The sequence below is a fragment of the Oncorhynchus gorbuscha genome, linkage group LG07, assembly GCF_021184085.1.
Source record: "Oncorhynchus gorbuscha isolate QuinsamMale2020 ecotype Even-year linkage group LG07, OgorEven_v1.0, whole genome shotgun sequence".
Taxonomy (NCBI): Eukaryota; Metazoa; Chordata; class Actinopteri; order Salmoniformes; family Salmonidae; genus Oncorhynchus; species Oncorhynchus gorbuscha.
Window position 1 is genome coordinate 58,542,999 of NC_060179.1, and position 16,694 is coordinate 58,559,692.

Sequence of the window (16,694 nt, forward strand, 5' to 3'; positions counted from 1 at the left end):
GAACAAAAAGTGAATGATCAAAACGCGTGAAGACCCAACAAAGATGTCTACCTGTTTCGTCTGTATTCGTCCATTTTTCGGAAACACCCGAACTTTTATTCGCACAGCGGGGTGCTAATAAGGTCACTCACTCACTCACTCACTCACTCAATGCAGTTGCAGTAGATAGAGCCTGGCGCATGTATAACGGCAGTGCGGTGCAGAGTAGGCTACAACAGTAGTTAGTCATAGGTCCTACTCCTACTGAAGACATTTTCTGGACTACAACCATTTCCTTGTGGATTCCCTAGGTAAGTATTTCTGCTCCAGACATCTTAATTTCAATTAAATGTTTTCTTGTTTTTTTTATCTCACGATGTCTAAAATAAGCCATACAGGCGACTGTAGACGCAAGCTTTACGCATCAAATGATGGCCACACTATCCAAGCTAGTCTTGCAACATTGAGTTTGGATATGTTTGGAGAATTGTTTAACGTTCTGCATGCTGCGCCCTGAAAGTGGAATCGTTTTTATTACTTGATGCCTGTGCTGTGCGCTCTGGGGAAGGGTCAGGTCAGCTACAGAAGTATTGTGTAACATATTGTATATGTTCTTATTATATAGGCTTCATAATGGTATTACTTATGTGATATTACGCGTTGGAACCAGTCCAAATGAAACCTCCAGCCCACTCTGTTGTGATAATCTGTTCTTACCGGCCAGAGATGTTGTCTTGTGTGTCCTAGAATAGAAAGTCACAAAGGTTGTGGTCAGGGACAGGTGAGTTATAATCCGGGATCTCCTCTTATCTCAAATCCACAATACATCTAATGCATAGCCTAATAAACCTTTAATTTCAGGTGCGTAATGATAAAGGTGTCCATTAACTAGATAGCCTATGTTTTTATGTTTCTCCGGAAATTGCCTGTCGTGTTTACAAATGTGGCTTTATGTCTATTACAGTTTACTCAACTCCGTTTAATTCGTTAACTGGATTAATGGCACGGGTTCTGCCGGTGTCCTCGGTAGACTCTCCCGGTCACTGTGTGCGCGCACGTGTCCCAGTCACTCGTTTTGGACATGCGCTAATCCCGTTTGTTGTTTTGACCACAGAAAAAGAAGACGCAGGTTCACCTGTTGTGAAAGTGTTACAATCACGTTTAGGTTCCGTGGCTCAACTGCCTCATTCAAAACTCTTTGCGTAGTAATATGGTGCATAAATATTGGCTTGTAGGCCTAAATTCTTCTGTCAATTCTGATCTAAATCAATAAGTCTAAATGGCAAGTTACAAGTTCAGGTCTAAGGGGGAGGGGCTCTTACTGATCAAACTGTGTTAGAACAGTGGTGGCCAGCCCTCCTCTTGGAGAGATACGGGTTATGCAGGCTTTCGTTTCAACCCAACTATAACACACCTAAGTTCCTGAGCATCACCTTATTAGTAAAACCAGTTGTTTCAGGGCAGGGTTGGAACAAAACCCCACAGGAGGGTAACTCCACCTGATTAAGGATAAGTCCTTTCAAGGTATTAATATAAGGTGATGGCACAGAGCCTTCAAAATAACCCTAACAACCAACCAGCTGTGAAAATCCTTTGTAGGCAACATTTCCAAACACAAAGCATCATTGTTACTCTGCTGTGTTCTCCTTGGAAAGTTGATGAATTGCATCTTCTTTTGGCCAATTTCCCCTGCTGCCTCTGTCACAAAAAGTACAGAAAATGTACCCTCTTGTACATCAAACTAGGAGGTGCTGCTGATTCAACACCACTGGGGATAAACGGTCGATCGGTGGGCTGTGTAAAAACGCTCTCAGCTGCTGCTTTACATCTCCATGGGATATCTGCCTGACACCAAGGCCCACACAAAACATATCATTCTGCAGTTTTTAATCTCTCTCTCTCTCTCTCTCTCTCTCTCTCTCTCTCTCTCTCTCTCTCTCTCTCTCTCTCTCTCTCTCTCTCTCTCTCTCTCTCTCTCTCTCTCTCTCTCTCCTCTCTCTCTCTCTCTCTCTCTCTCTCTCTCTCTCTATATCTCCGTCTCTCTCTCTCTTTCTGCAATTTATTTTTCTCTCTTTCTTTTCTCTTTCTTTCCGCCAGGCCAGTTTCAGGTGAGGCTGTTCCAATGAGCCCACAGAGGATATCGACTGGGATGTAGTGATATAAAAGTTGCACAGTATACACACACACACACACACACAGTTTAGTGTTAGCACACGGTTAGGCAACACACTACCAGGATACACTTCTACACTCCTCCATCCTCAGGTGGCAGTACCAATCGGGTCAATGGCTGTCCTCTGCCAGGAAGCCTTGATTAGCACAACAGGTGGTGGCAATCAGAATTGATAGGCAATCTGTGACCAGAGGCATCTAGGCCTGCCAGTTTCTGTAGTTGTCTTGTGTTAGTTAACCTCTTTATTTTAGGCATGCCTCTTTGTAGTTTTCTGCAACGAGAAAACTTGAATGTATAGTAATCTGCTTGGACAGGCTGACCCTGGGAGTCATGACTGAGCTGACCCTGGGAGTCATGACTGAGCTGACCCTGGGAGTCATGACTGAGCTGACCCTGGGAGTCATGACTGAGCTGACCCTGGGAGTCATGACTGAGCTGACCCTGGGAGTCATGACTGAGCTGACCCTGGGAGTCATGACTGAGCTGACCCTGGGAGTCATGACTGAGCTGACCCTGGGAGTCATGACTGAGCTGACCCTGGGAGTCATGACTGAGCTGACCCTGAAACTAGCCCTTGATCATGTCTCTCAGTTCCATTAAATGACACATAAGAGTCATTGAACACCGACTTCTTTATTCGAGGGGAGTTTTGTTAAGATCCCAGAGGTTCGGTCTAAACATTAACATGCATCGCTTGCGGTATGTTTTTTTTATTTGATAATATTTACTTAAAAAATATATAACTTATTTATTTACACCAAATACATACAAAAACAACGACGACATGTCCTCTGCCCGACCCGCGTGCTCACACCCATGTCCCTAGTGCCTGCATTATTGTTTGCCACATGGCCTTAAATTGTACCAATGAGTTTTTTTTAGCTCTGTCGCCCCCATGCTATTTAAATATTCAGATAATAAATCATTTGATTTTTCCATTGTGTTAATTATGGCAGATTCATTGATTTCCGCATTTGTAATGTTTTTTCAAGATGAAGGAGAAGAGAATCGTCCAGCCCATTGGGTATCTCACTACACCCCCATATGTCATGTCCTATACAGACCTAATCTTTCAGGTTTAAACCGGGTACAGCAAGTGTGTATTTTTCATTTGTGAAAATATTTTGATAGGATATGAAAGTAGAGGGATTTATGTTTCTAGAACCGCACCGCAATTGAGAATCGATTCTTGTTTATATGGAGTATTTGGCTGTTTTGGCTGCCAGAGCCAATTCAGCTCTAAACAGAACATGTAAGGTCCTTGGACTAAGGAGTAACGTTAAGCTCTTTTAGTCCAATGTTGGGCTAGCACTGGACTTAAGGTAAGGTGGCTGGCTCCTAGGTACATGCATTGAACACCTGGTACATGCATTGAACACCTGGTCACATATACCTACTTCTCACATTTATTCACCCATCAAATCAGGTTACAGACTGTGCAGTGTAGCTAGACATAAGACCTTTAAACATAACAAGTGCAGGAAAATCAGTGGGCTAGTTATTGTTTTCGTAACAACAAAACACACACACACACACACACACACACACACACACACACACACACACACACACACACACACACACACACACACACACACACACACACACACACACACACACACACATTGATTTGAGGTGCTATTGGAGCCCAGTCAGCTGTAGATCAGGCCTTGCACTGACAGAGTGAGTGCCAGTGCATAATAAAGCTGTCTATCATTGCGCCAGCGTACTGAACCTGTGTATCACTGTGCCAGCGTACTGAACCTGTGTATCACTGTGCCAGCGTACTGAACCTGTGTATCATTGTGCCAGCGTACTGAACCTGTGTATCACTGCGCCAGCGTACTGAACCTGTGTATCACTGAGCCAGCGTACTGAACCTGTGTATCATTGCGCCAGCGTACTGAACCTGTGTATCATTGCGCCAGCGTACTGAACCTGTGTATCATTGCGCCAGCGTACTGAACCTGTGTATCATTGCGCCAGCGTACTGAACCTGTGTATCATTGCGCCAGCGTACTGAACCTGTGTATCATTGCGCCAGCGTACTGAACCTGTGTATCATTGCGCCAGCCTGAAGCGTACTGAACCTGTGTATCATTGCGCCAGCGTACTGAACCTGTGTATCATTGCGCCAGCGTACTGAACCTGTGTATCATTGCGCCAGCGTACTGAACCTGTGTATCATTGCGCCAGCGTACTGAACCTGTGTATCATTGCGCCAGCGTACTGAACCTGTGTATCACTGCGCCAGCGTACTGAACCTGTGTATCACTGCGCCAGCGTACTGAACCTGTGTATCACTGTGCCAGCATAATAAAGCTGTGTATCACTGCGCCAGCGTATTAAACCTGTGTATCACTGTGCCAGCATATTGAACCTGTGTATCACTGTGCCAGCATATTGAACCTGTGTATCACTGTGCCAGCATATTGAACCTGTGTATCACTGTGCCAGCATATTGAACCTGTGTATCACTGTGCCAGCATATTGAACCTGTGTATCACTGTGCCAGCGTACTGAACCTGTGTATCACTGTGCCAGCATAATAAAGCTGTGTATCACTGCGCCAGCGTATTGAACCTGTGTATCACTGCGCCAGCATATTGAACCTGTGTATCACTGTGCCAGCATATTGAACCTGTGTATCACTGTGCCAGCATATTGAACCTGTGTATCACTGTGCCAGCATATTGAACCTGTGTATCACTGTGCCAGCATATTGAACCTGTGTATCACTGTGCCAGCATATTAAACTTGTGTATCACTGTGCCAGCGTTTTAAACCTGTGTATCACTGTGCCAGCATATTGAACCTGTGTATCACTGTGCCAGCATATTGAACCTGTGTATCACTGTGCCAGCATATTGAACCTGTGTATCACTGTGCCAGCATATTGAACCTGTGTATCACTGTGCCAGCATATTGAACCTGTGTATCACTGTGCCAGCATATTGAACCTGTGTATCACTGTGCCAGCATATTGAACCTGTGTATCACTGTGCCAGCATATTGAACCTGTGTATCACTGTGCCAGCATAATAAAGCTGTGTATCACTGCGCCAGCGTATTGAACCTGTGTATCACTGCGCCAGCATATTGAACCTGTGTATCACTGTGCCAGCATATTGAACCTGTGTATCACTGTGCCAGCATATTGAACCTGTGTATCACTGGTGGTCCTTCTGTAGCTCAGTTGGTAGAGCATGGCGCTTGTAACGCCAGGGTAGTGGGTTCGATCCCCGGGACCACCCATACGTAGAATGTATGCACACATGACTGTAAGTCTCTTTGGATAAAAGCGTCTGCTAAATGGCATATATTATTATATTATTATTATCACTGTGCCAGCATATTGAACCTGTGTATCACTGTGCCAGCATATTGAACCTGTGTATCACTGTGCCAGCATATTGAACCTGTGTATCATTGCGCCAGCGTACTGAACCTGTGTATCACTGCGCCAGCGTACTGAACCTGTGTATCACTGCGCCAGCGTACTGAACCTGTGTATCACTGCGCCAGCGTACTGAACCTGTGTATCACTGCGCCAGCGTACTGAACCTGTGTATCACTGCGCCAGCGTACTGAACCTGTGTATCATTGCGCCAGCGTACTGAACCTGTGTATCATTGCGCCAGCGTACTGAACCTGTGTATCATTGCGCCAGCGTACTGAACCTGTGTATCATTGCGCCAGCGTACTGAACCTGTGTATCACTGCGCCAGCGTACTGAACCTGTGTATCACTGTGCCAGCATAATAAAGCTGTGTATCACTGCGCCAGCGTATTAAACCTGTGTATCACTGTGCCAGCATATTGAACCTGTGTATCACTGTGCCAGCATATTGAACCTGTGTATCACTGTGCCAGCATATTGAACCTGTGTATCACTGTGCCAGCATATTGAACCTGTGTATCACTGTGCCAGCATATTGAACCTGTGTATCACTGTGCCAGCATATTGAACCTGTGTATCACTGTGCCAGCATATTGAACCTGTGTATCACTGTGCCAGCATATTGAACCTGTGTATCACTGTGCCAGCATATTGAACCTGTATCACTGTGCCAGCGTACTGAACCTGTGTATCACTGTGCCAGCATAATAAAGCTGTGTATCACTGCGCCAGCGTATTGAACCTGTGTATCACTGCGCCAGCATATTGAACCTGTGTATCACTGTGCCAGCATATTGAACCTGTGTATCACTGTGCCAGCATATTGAACCTGTGTATCACTGTGCCAGCATATTAAACTTGTGTATCACTGTGCCAGCGTTTTAAACCTGTGTATCACTGTGCCAGCATATTGAACCTGTGTATCACTGTGCCAGCATATTGAACCTGTGTATCACTGTGCCAGCATATTGAACCTGTGTATCACTGTGCCAGCATATTGAACCTGTGTATCACTGTGCCAGCATATTGAACCTGTGTATCACTGTGCCAGCATATTGAACCTGTGTATCACTGTGCCAGCGTACTGAACCTGTGTATCACTGTGCCAGCATAATAAAGCTGTGTATCACTGCGCCAGCATATTGAACAGCATATTGTGTATCACTGTGCCAGCATATTGAACCTGTGTATCACTGTGCCAGCATATTGAACCTGTGTATCACTGTGCCAGCATATTGAACCTGTGTATCACTGTGCCAGCATATTGAACCTGTGTATCACTGTGCCAGCGTACTGAACCTGTGTATCACTGTGCCAGCATAATAAAGCTGTGTATCACTGCGCCAGCGTATTGAACCTGTGTATCACTGCGCCAGCATATTGAACCTGTGTATCACTGTGCCAGCATATTGAACCTGTGTATCACTGTGCCAGCATATTGAACCTGTGTATCACTGTGCCAGCATATTGAACCTGTGTATCACTGTGCCAGCATATTGAACCTGTGTATCACTGTGCCAGCATATTGAACCTGTGTATCACTGTGCCAGCATATTGAACCTGTGTATCACTGTGCCAGCATATTGAACCTGTGTATCACTGTGCCACAGGGCCTCTCCCCCAACTGCCAACATGATGAAGGAGTGCCTCCAGTTCCTCATCGAGCCGGCGAAAAAAATTAAGATCCGCCTCAAGGTACAACCCTGGGACACCTCAACTCTCAGACACCTCGTAGCCCTTTCCTGCAGTCAATTGACCTAGTGGCCTCATGGGTGGAATGTTATTTAGTATTTTCCATATTTTCATAATTAAAAAAATATGGATGCAGAAAATCTGGTGTTTCTATGTCAAGCGGTTTTGTTATATTTCGGTCTTCTGTGAAGTATATAAAGTGTAATATTGGGACCCAAACTCAAAATGTAATACATTTCAACTCTATAGTATATCTGATATGGTACAGGTGCTTCATTTTTTTAAGCCCATAACCATGTGGTGAGGCTTATACTTTTTTTAAAAAGTAGATTTGTTTAAGATTACCAAGATTACTGCCCCAATGCAGTAAAAGGATAATAGTACTGATATTTCTCCTTGTCAAGATGTACTCAAGATAAAGAAAGGATTGCTTCATTTCCCCTCGGTGGTTTATCTGTGTAGCAGTGCTTCAAGCGATTTTTTTTTTTTAACCATTTCCTTTTTCTCTCTCATCCATTGCTCTCTCTGTTCTAGGAGTCTTGTAAGAAGGTGACAAATGAGAAGAATGAACCTTTAGCGGAGAGTCAGCTGTTTATAATGGAGCTGGCCAGGGAACTCAACAGACTGTGCCAGGTACACACATACACAAACACACACACACATGCACACAACCACTCTCTCTACTATTAACTCTCTCTCTCTCTCATTGCAGAGGTCAAATGTCCTAGCCCACATCTGGACCAATGAAGACTCCTGGCCTCCCAGTGTGTGTAGAGAATACATAGTGGAGTGGGCTGCCGTGCTGGAGAATAGAGTGCAGGTGAGCACTCGTATTTGAAAGAAGTGAAACTAAGTTTGACTTTAAATGCCTTTATTTCTTGAAATCAATCATTTGTCATTGTTCTCTTTGTTGATAAACTATTACCATGCCTCGATGTGAGACTTGTTAATGTCGATTTTACTTAATGATCTCTTTATTGACCCATGTCCTTTGCTTTTGCAGCCAAGGAGCATCCAGACAGAGCTGCAGGCTAACAGGCCAGAGAAGAGGGAGTGGAACGGTCGCCTGTTGTGTATGCTGGAGACAGGTGGAGAGTATGACATGGCATCCCACAAACGGGTCATCATGGACTGGACACACCAGCTCAGAAACAAACTAGAGGTATGGAAATAGGGGAGGGATTGGGTCACTACTACGGGAGGTCGGTGGCACCTTAGTTGGAAAAAACGGGCTTGTGGTAATGACTGGAGCGGAATCAGAGGAATGGTATCATATACATCACACACATTTCCAGGTATTTGATGCCATTCCGTTTGATCCATTCCGGCAGTTATTATGAGCCCCTCTCCCCTCAGCAGCTTCCTGTGAGTCCAGTGTATTACTAAAGTGGTTGTACTACACTACTACTTGTTGTTGACAAATTAACAAAGACACGTTGTCCTTCTTTATCTAATTTGATCCTCTGGCACAGCGAGTAGTTTACTAATGAACTTTAATTAGAGTTGTTGTTATCCCTTGGCCTCCCCCTTCTTTCTCTTTCTCTGTATTCCTCTCTTCCTCTCCTTCTATTTCTGTCGCTGTCAGACTCCAAGGCTGCCACACCTATTTGATTAAAGACTTACCAAATTCATATTCTTCTCTATCTCTCTCTCTCTCTCTCTTTATCCCTCCGTCTCTGACACCTCTGTAATTAAAGAGCAGCTCCCTGTCCCAGTTCATCCTTACCTCTCCTTCTCATATGACATGCTCTTCATTTATTTAACAATTTTATTGAACATTTATTTAAACAAAGAACATTCCAAAAAACATACCATCAACAATTTACAGACACACAAACAATGACTACATCTCATCTGCCCAGTCCTGCATTCTCACACCCTCATGCCTAGTGCCTGGTCACACCTTCATGCCTAGTGCCTGGTCACACCTTCATGCCTAGTGCCTGGTCACACCCTCATGCCTAGTGCCTGGTCACACCCTCATGCCTAGTGCCTGGTCACACCCTCATGCCTAGTGCCTGGTCACACCCTCATGCCTAGTGCCTGGTCACACCCTCATGCCTAGTGCCTGGTCACACCCTCATGCCTAGTGCCTGGTCACACCCTCATGCCTAGTGCCTGGTCACACCCTCATGCCTAGTGCCTGGTCACACCCTCATGCCTAGTGCCTGGTCACACCCTCATGCCTAGTGCCTGGTCACACCCTCATGCCTAGTGCCTGGTCACACCCTCATGCCTAGTGCCTGGTCACACCCTCATGCCTAGTGCCTGGTCACACCCTCATGCCTAGTGCCTGGTCACACCCTCATGCCTAGTGCCTGGTCACACCCTCATGCCTAGTGCCTGGTCACACCCTCATGCCTAGTGCCTGGTCACACCCTCATGCCTAGTGCCTGGTCACACCCTCATGCCTAGTGCCTGGTCACACCCTCATGCCTAGTGCCTGCATTATTGTTTTCCACTTGGCCTTAAATTGGTTTTCTTGGTCGTCCATCCTATTTCAATAATTCAATAATAAATAATTTGGTTTTTCCATTGTGTCCATTGACTTCCATGTTTTTAGCATACATTTTTTTCAAGATGAGTGAGTATAAAGGAATCGTCTAGCCCGTTGGGTATCTCACTACACCCCATATGCCATGTCTTAAAATATGCAGACAGACAGCCAACTTTCTAGCTCCGCCCACAACTTCCAGACTTAATTTCTTAAGGTATAGGGGGCAGCATTTTCATTTTTGGATAAAAAGAGTGCCCAATTTCAACTTCCTGCTATTCATGCCAAGAATATAAGATATGCATATTATTAGTAGATTTGGATAGAAAACACTCTGAAGTTTCTAAAACTGTTTGAATCATGTCTGTGAGTATAACAGAACTTATGTAGCAGACAAAACCCAGAGGAATAACCGTTCAGAATTATTTTTTTGAGGTCTCTGTCTGTTCAGTGAGTTCTCATTGGCAAAAAATAGTTCTTAGGAACTTGTTTTCAGTTCCTACCGCTTCCACTGGATGTCACCAGTTGTGCATTTTTGAAGCTGTTTTTTTTCTGGATCAAACGCGCCAAATAAATTGACATTTTGGATATATATGGACGGAATTAATTGAACAAAAGGACCAATTATGATGTTTATGGGACATATTGGAGTGCCAACAAAAGAAGCTCATCAAAGGTAAGGCATGTTTTATATTTTATTTCTGCGTTTTGTGTAGCGCCTACAGGGTTGAAATATGCTACCCTCTTTGTTTACTGTTGTGCTATCATCAGATAATAGCTTCTTATGCTTTTGCAGAAAAGCCTTTTAAAAAAATCGGACATGTTGGCTGGATTCACAACGAGTGTAGCTTTAATTGAGTATCTTACATGTGTGATTTAATGAAAGTTTGATTTTATATTTTAAAAAATGTAAATGCCGCGCTGCAGTTTCCCGGGCTTTTGCCCAAGTGGGACGCAAGCGTCCCCTATACCATAAGAAGTTAATAGCATTCCCAAAAGCATAGATTATTGAGTCATTATTAGTTTTACACTTGAGAGACGACTCTGTTGTTGTCCTGTATAATTTGTACATTTAGTCTCGTGTAATGCATTCTATACATTAGTTTATATTGGATTAAGCGTACATTTTCATTAAATGTAATTTCATTAGTTAGGCTCCAACTTTTAAGTTGCATGTATTTGAATGTATCTACATTTGTCAGTCCAGAATTACATTTGAATTCTGTCATGGAAATAACCCTCAGACTTAGGAAGATGTAAAACTTTCCATTTTATTCTATAAATTTTATTGGCCAATATAAAGTCTGTTAGGACCGAGTATACTTTTTTAAAAGAATGTCATTGGTGGGCTAATTGGTATTACTGAGAATAAATACAAAAACATTGGCAGCCATGCCATTCTAAAGAGGTTTACTCTACCTGTAAGATTTATGGGAAGATTATTCTATTTAATTAGATCTGCTTTCATATTGTTGAGTAATGGGATAAAGATATATTTATATATTTGTTGTTTGTTGTCCCTTATTATCCTAAGCATTTCATATTTTTGCACCCCAGATTATATCGGGGGTCGGCTTTTCTCTGTCCTCTATGTTTACATTTGTAATGGTAAAGTTTAGAATTTTTTTGTTTAGGAATTTTAATAAAATTAATTCTCCAAATTCTGTCGCTAAATGTATTTTCTATTGCTGTGTTATTAAGCATGATACCGGAGAATGATCCAATATCACTATTTCATGAATGTTTTTATCCAGTAAATTGTTGAGTTGCATCTAAAAAAAGAAAGAAAATGTACTCAATTCTTGAATCGCTTTTTGTAGTTGGGAATAGTATTCTTGTGTTGTCCTGTAAATCCTTTGTAGAGAAGAAAATGTTCAGCCTCTTTGGAGGCTCCCTAAATTAGCCGCCTTTATTACTACGGCTGTCAATCTCATCAAATGTCTGATTTAGTTCACCTGCTAAAATAATGGTTCCTGTCTGGATTTGATCTACTATAGCCTGAATTCTATCTAAAAACACCAGATGTGCCCCTGGTTGAATATACAATGAAATCAATGTGCATTTTTCACCATATAAGGTACAATTCAACATGAGAAAACTGCCTTCTTGGTCCATATGCAGGGATATAAGTGAAATGGTGTATTCTTATTTATCAGGATGCCGACACCTCTGCTGATACTACAGTAGGTGGCAGTATAAGCCTCTCCAACATAGCTCCTCTTTTTTTTTCTTCTCTCCATTTCTATTTTTTTTTACTTTCTTCTTTTGAATGAAATAAACACATCTGCTGACAGTCTCTTTAGGTGTTCGAGAACCATATGTGTTTTTTTCCCATCATGGAGCCTGTGGACATTCCATATGATAAGAGATATTTGTTTTGGTCTTTACTTACTTATAGAATCAAACGGAACCTTATCTGTTCTGTCTGTCATTGAAGAACCAAGTAAAACATTTTAACAGACACGACATATGAGGGCGGTGGGCATTCCATAGAATGGGAGGATTATGGTATAAATACATAGTGATTGTATACATTACATATATAGAGCTTGTGGGCATGTGGGCTGAGCAGACATTTAACAAAAAACACAAAAATAAAGCAAAGTACTGACATACTGACATGCTCTTCAGACTGATATTGTAGGAGAGATGGGATCTAAACTTTTCAGAGTGGTATTGAATGGCAAAGAGATCCCAATTGGGCAGATCCCAATTGAACCGTTCAGCTGAGAAGCAGAGTTTAGTCCACTAGTGTTTGGGATGCATTTGACCTGTGAGCTCAAGAGCAAAGCAGTAGGAGATCCTAGGACGGCCCCGCAAAAAGGGGGATGCCACTGGATGCCAGGCCCCAGGCCTCTCATCAAAGATGAACAATCCCCTATCCTGCGTGTGCCAATATAGTGGACTTACTGTATTATGTAGCTCTGAATTCAGAAAGGCCAGTAACAGATGCCATCTCCCTCTAACTCCCGCCTCTCCAACCCTCTTTTAGTTTCTTAGTATATAAAGTAATAACCATATTGACTTCCCTCCCTCTCCCTCTCTAGCCCATTGTCTGGCCCGGTGAGCCCGTATTGATGATGTTGGATGATCTGGAGTTCCAGTGGAGGAGGGGGCGTCTGCCGAACCTCCTCCCCGCCATGGAGCTGGTCATGTGGGCCGTGCTGAGTGCAGACAGCCCTGACAAGGTGTGTGAGTTTCAATGAGTCAACAAAAAACAATAACACTCACACCTTTCCTTTCTTATTAGCACTGATTTGCTGACAGCTACTTATTGAGGCAACTATTTGCTTACTTTGACTGTGATATGCAGTTGTCTGTCTTCGCTACCTTAATATGAATACACAAACTCTTAAGTCGCTCTGGATAACAGCGTCTGCTAAATGACTCAAATGTTCATGTAAACTTACTGATTATCAATTCACATGCCTGACTAGACACATATCACACAGAAAAACTCACTCAAGCCTCTGTGTTTGCAGGAGGACGTAACCAAGCAGTGGCTGATCAGAAAACAGAGGAGTCAGAAGATTGGTGTGTAGAGCTTTGACGTGTTGGAGTCATCAAGGAAGTGTTCGATTCAATTAGGTCAAGCGTTAACCCGCGCTAGCCGACGCCCGCATAGCTGGTGTTTTGGTGGCGCAGGAGGTGTAACTGCGTTGGAGCTGTCAAATCGGTGAGCGGGTGTTCGTGGTCATTATCATGAAGCCACACCCGTCCCAATCACGTTAGAAGTTTAGAACGAGAAAGTGTAGGCTATATAGAAATAATGACGCTCAAATTGAAAATTATAAAATGAAATAATACGGATTCTTATCAGCCTAATGGAGATGTTTGCCAATGGCAATGTCCATGGCAATGTCCACAATAGATATAATGTCGGCAGCCGCTTGTGGATTTGACAGCTCTAAAACCTGTCACATGCTTCCTAGTCGAAACAGTTTGCGCATGTATTATGATGACATTTTGTGACGTTTTGGCGTTCAGCAGTTCTTTTTGTTGGGCTGTTTGAGCGCATTACATTTTTCCTTGAGGCAAGTCGAAGTTTGGTAGTCGGAGTGGGAACTATGGACTGGATTCTTCAATGAGGTGTTTGTTGTCTTTCAATGACAGACCACTAGTTTTCATGCACATTTTTTACTTGAGAAATACTGCACCAAACATCTTTGTTAGATGTGAAATTGTGCGATTCAGACATCAAAATGTATTACAGAGTATTTTGAGGGAGTGTTATTGACTATGTTGTTGCTACAGCATCTAAAGAGGGACAAACAGTAATATTGATGCCTTTTTCTCGTTTTTCAAGCTAAGGTCTTTGCCTAGCCGAGTTCTGCTAGGAGCAACCGAACCTAGAATGTGGGGCGCCTTAACACCGCCCAAACAACAGCAACATGGTGTCAGCTAACACAAATCTGATTGAATCTAGCCCTTACACAAGTATAACAGCAATCAGTGACAAAGAGATGTTGGAGATCACAGGTGTGTCAATGTGTGACAATGAGAGATGGTGACTATTTTGATTATGCGGTCAAGATCAAATCAGGGCAAGGTGGGCACAGGCTAGCCCACACCATTCTTACTCTAGCCCAGCATGAGCTAGCCCACAGCAAGCCCACATCAGGGCTAGCCTACACCAGCCCAACACAGGCTAGCCCACAACAAACCCACACCAAGCCCAACACAGGCTAGCCCACAACAAACCCACACCAAGCCCAACACAGGCTAGCCCACTCCAAGCCCAACACAGGCTAGCCCACAACAAACCCACACCAAGCCCAACACAGGCTAGCCCACTCCAAGCCCAACACAGGCTAGCCCTCCAAGCCCAACACAGGCTAGCCCACAACAAACCCACACCTAGCCCAACACAGGCTAGCCCACTCCAAGCCCAACACAGGCTAGCCCACAACAAACCCACACCAAGCCCAACACAGGGTAGCCCACTCCAAGCCCAACACAGGCTAGCTCACAACAAACCCACACCAAGCCCAACACAGCCCACCAAGCCCAACACAGGCTAGCCCACAACAAACCCACACCAAGCCCAACACAGGCTAGCCCACTCCAAGCCCAACACAAGCCCACAACAAACCCACACCAAGCCCAACACAGGCTAGCCCACTCCAAGCCCAACATAGGCTAGCCCACAACAAACCCACACCAAGCCCAACACAGGCTAGACCACTCCAAGCCCACAACAAGCCCTGTTACTTCACAATGTAGAGGCGGGGGTTCATTAGAATATTTGGGGGATTGGTTTGGACAGTTATTTTTGTGTAACCCGTTACTGAGAGTTTCGTTCCAGTTGAAGTGTTCTGTTTTGTGATGCAAATTCATTCTGATCTAGTACACTGCCAATGATGGAGGGAAAAATGAAATAAGTGCATGTGACATATGAGGGACTTAGCAGTTTCTCTTGTAGAAATATATGTATGATAGCTGTCTTTCGCTAAATACCTTCGAGGGTTAAATAATAGATCAAATGTATAAGGTGGACAGCTCAAATAGGTCCATTATTTTAGCCCACATCGGGCCGACATCATGCCAGTGTGGGCATGTTTTCTGGGAAAATATGAGTTTATTTCAGGCAGTGAGGGCTGCCCATCGGCCCAGTGTGTGCAGCCTACACGGGGCCAATATTTTTGCCCACATTGTGCCAATGGGTGTGTTTACACAGGCAGCCCAATTCTGATATTTATTTCCACTAATTGGTCTATTGACCAATCGCATCAGACCTTTTCACATCAAATCTTTGGTGAAAAGACCAATTAGTAAAAAGAATGATCAGAATTGGGCTGCCTGTCTAAACACAGTCTTAGTGGGCATGTTTGCTGGGATGGTTGATGAATCACTTGAAGTGCTGCCAATTGGTACTGATAAAACATTAAATAAATAACTAATTCCAGTAGACACCAGGGGACTGGACAAACATGCCTGAGTCCTTTGCAGTTACGTAACAGGAAAAGAGTTCAGATTGAACTTTTAACAGTATTTTAACCCCAGTTTTGTTAACACTTTCAGATGCAGCCCGCTACATCCCCCATAATGGTATGTGAAACTCATGCTGGACTCATGCTTTATTGAGGCGTAAAGGAAACTGTAAGTACAGTCATCCCATTTCTCACCTAACAACTTTTTTTTCTCAGTATGGAACTGGATCTGTGATGCTGCAGAGGAAGTGACCCTTGACCCCAAGACAGCCAACCCTGACCTCATCCTCTCCAACGGCGACAAGCGCATGTGCTGTGGCCTGGAGCGGCGAGACATCCCTAACTGCACGTGTCGCTTCGATGGCTGGTGGTGCGCTCTGGGAAACGAGGGCTACACCTCTGGGCGCCATTACTGGGAAGTTGAAGTGGGCAACCGGGACTGGCGGCTGGGGGTGGCTAAAGCTTCTGCCCAAAGGAAGGGTTATAGTTCCCTCAACACAAAGACGGGCTACCTCACCCTGCGGCTGGAGAGGGGCTCAGACCTCAAGGCCCTGACGGTGCCTTCCACCCCGCTGGCCCAGATGCTGGTCCCCAGGAAGGTGGGGGTCTACCTGGACTATGAGCAAGGCCAGCTCTCCTTCTACAACGTGGAGAAGAGGTCCCACATCTACACGTACAACGAGACCTTCACAGAGAGACTGTTCCCTGTGTTTGGGACTGTAGAGGTGGTGAAGGGTCTGGTGATCAGGTCGGCACAGACCAGGGAACCCTGCCTCTGCCCTGGACCCTGTCTCTGGTGCTAAGCTAAGTGCTTAGATAACATATCACAGCATCTTTAAAACTGGTCCTGGAGAGCTAGCATAGAGCTCGATTCAATCAGATTAAGCGTAAACCCACGATAGCTGACACCCACATAGCTGGTGTTTTGGCGGAGTTGTAACTGCGTTGGAGTTGTCAAATCGGTGAGCAGCTGCTCGTAGTCATTGTCATGAAGCCACACCCGTCCCTCTCGCGTTAGACGTTGAG

General features: G+C 44.3%; 1 protein-coding gene across 6 annotated transcripts; it reads left to right on the forward strand.

Moving 5' to 3' along the window:
• Positions 1–154: 154 nt before the first annotated feature.
• LOC124040105 (erythroid membrane-associated protein-like) lies at positions 155–16,599 on the forward strand. Of its 6 annotated transcripts, none has more exons than XM_046356938.1 (10): positions 155–290; positions 2,077–2,305; positions 7,163–7,247; positions 7,779–7,877; positions 7,957–8,064; positions 8,248–8,406; positions 12,786–12,926; positions 13,221–13,272; positions 15,760–15,786; positions 15,885–16,599. In XM_046356938.1, exons 3-10 carry the CDS (start codon positions 7,185–7,187, stop codon positions 16,469–16,471), a joined length of 1,236 nt encoding a protein of 411 aa, XP_046212894.1. In that variant the 5' UTR covers positions 155–290; positions 2,077–2,305; positions 7,163–7,184; the 3' UTR covers positions 16,472–16,599. The 6 variants fall into 6 exon arrangements, with proteins under 6 accessions (XP_046212894.1, XP_046212896.1, XP_046212893.1 ...); XM_046356937.1 differs by having other exon boundaries at positions 162–290; positions 2,077–2,087; XM_046356941.1 differs by having other exon boundaries at positions 171–290; positions 2,082–2,087.
• Positions 16,600–16,694: the final 95 nt, after the last annotated feature.

What these genes read in the sequence shown, in the direction of transcription:
- LOC124040105 (XM_046356938.1), top strand. Translation starts at nt 7,185, where the DNA reads ATGATGAAGGAGTGCCTCCAGTTCCTCATCGAGCCGGCGAAAAAAATT. An exon ending in AAATTAAGATCCGCCTCAAG is followed by an intron (nt 7,248 to 7,778) that starts GTACAACCCTGG and finishes TCTCTGTTCTAG; the next exon opens with GAGTCTTGTAAGAAGGTGAC. An exon ending in ACAGAGGAGTCAGAAGATTG is followed by an intron (nt 13,273 to 15,759) that starts GTGTGTAGAGCT and finishes TAACACTTTCAG; the next exon opens with ATGCAGCCCGCTACATCCCC.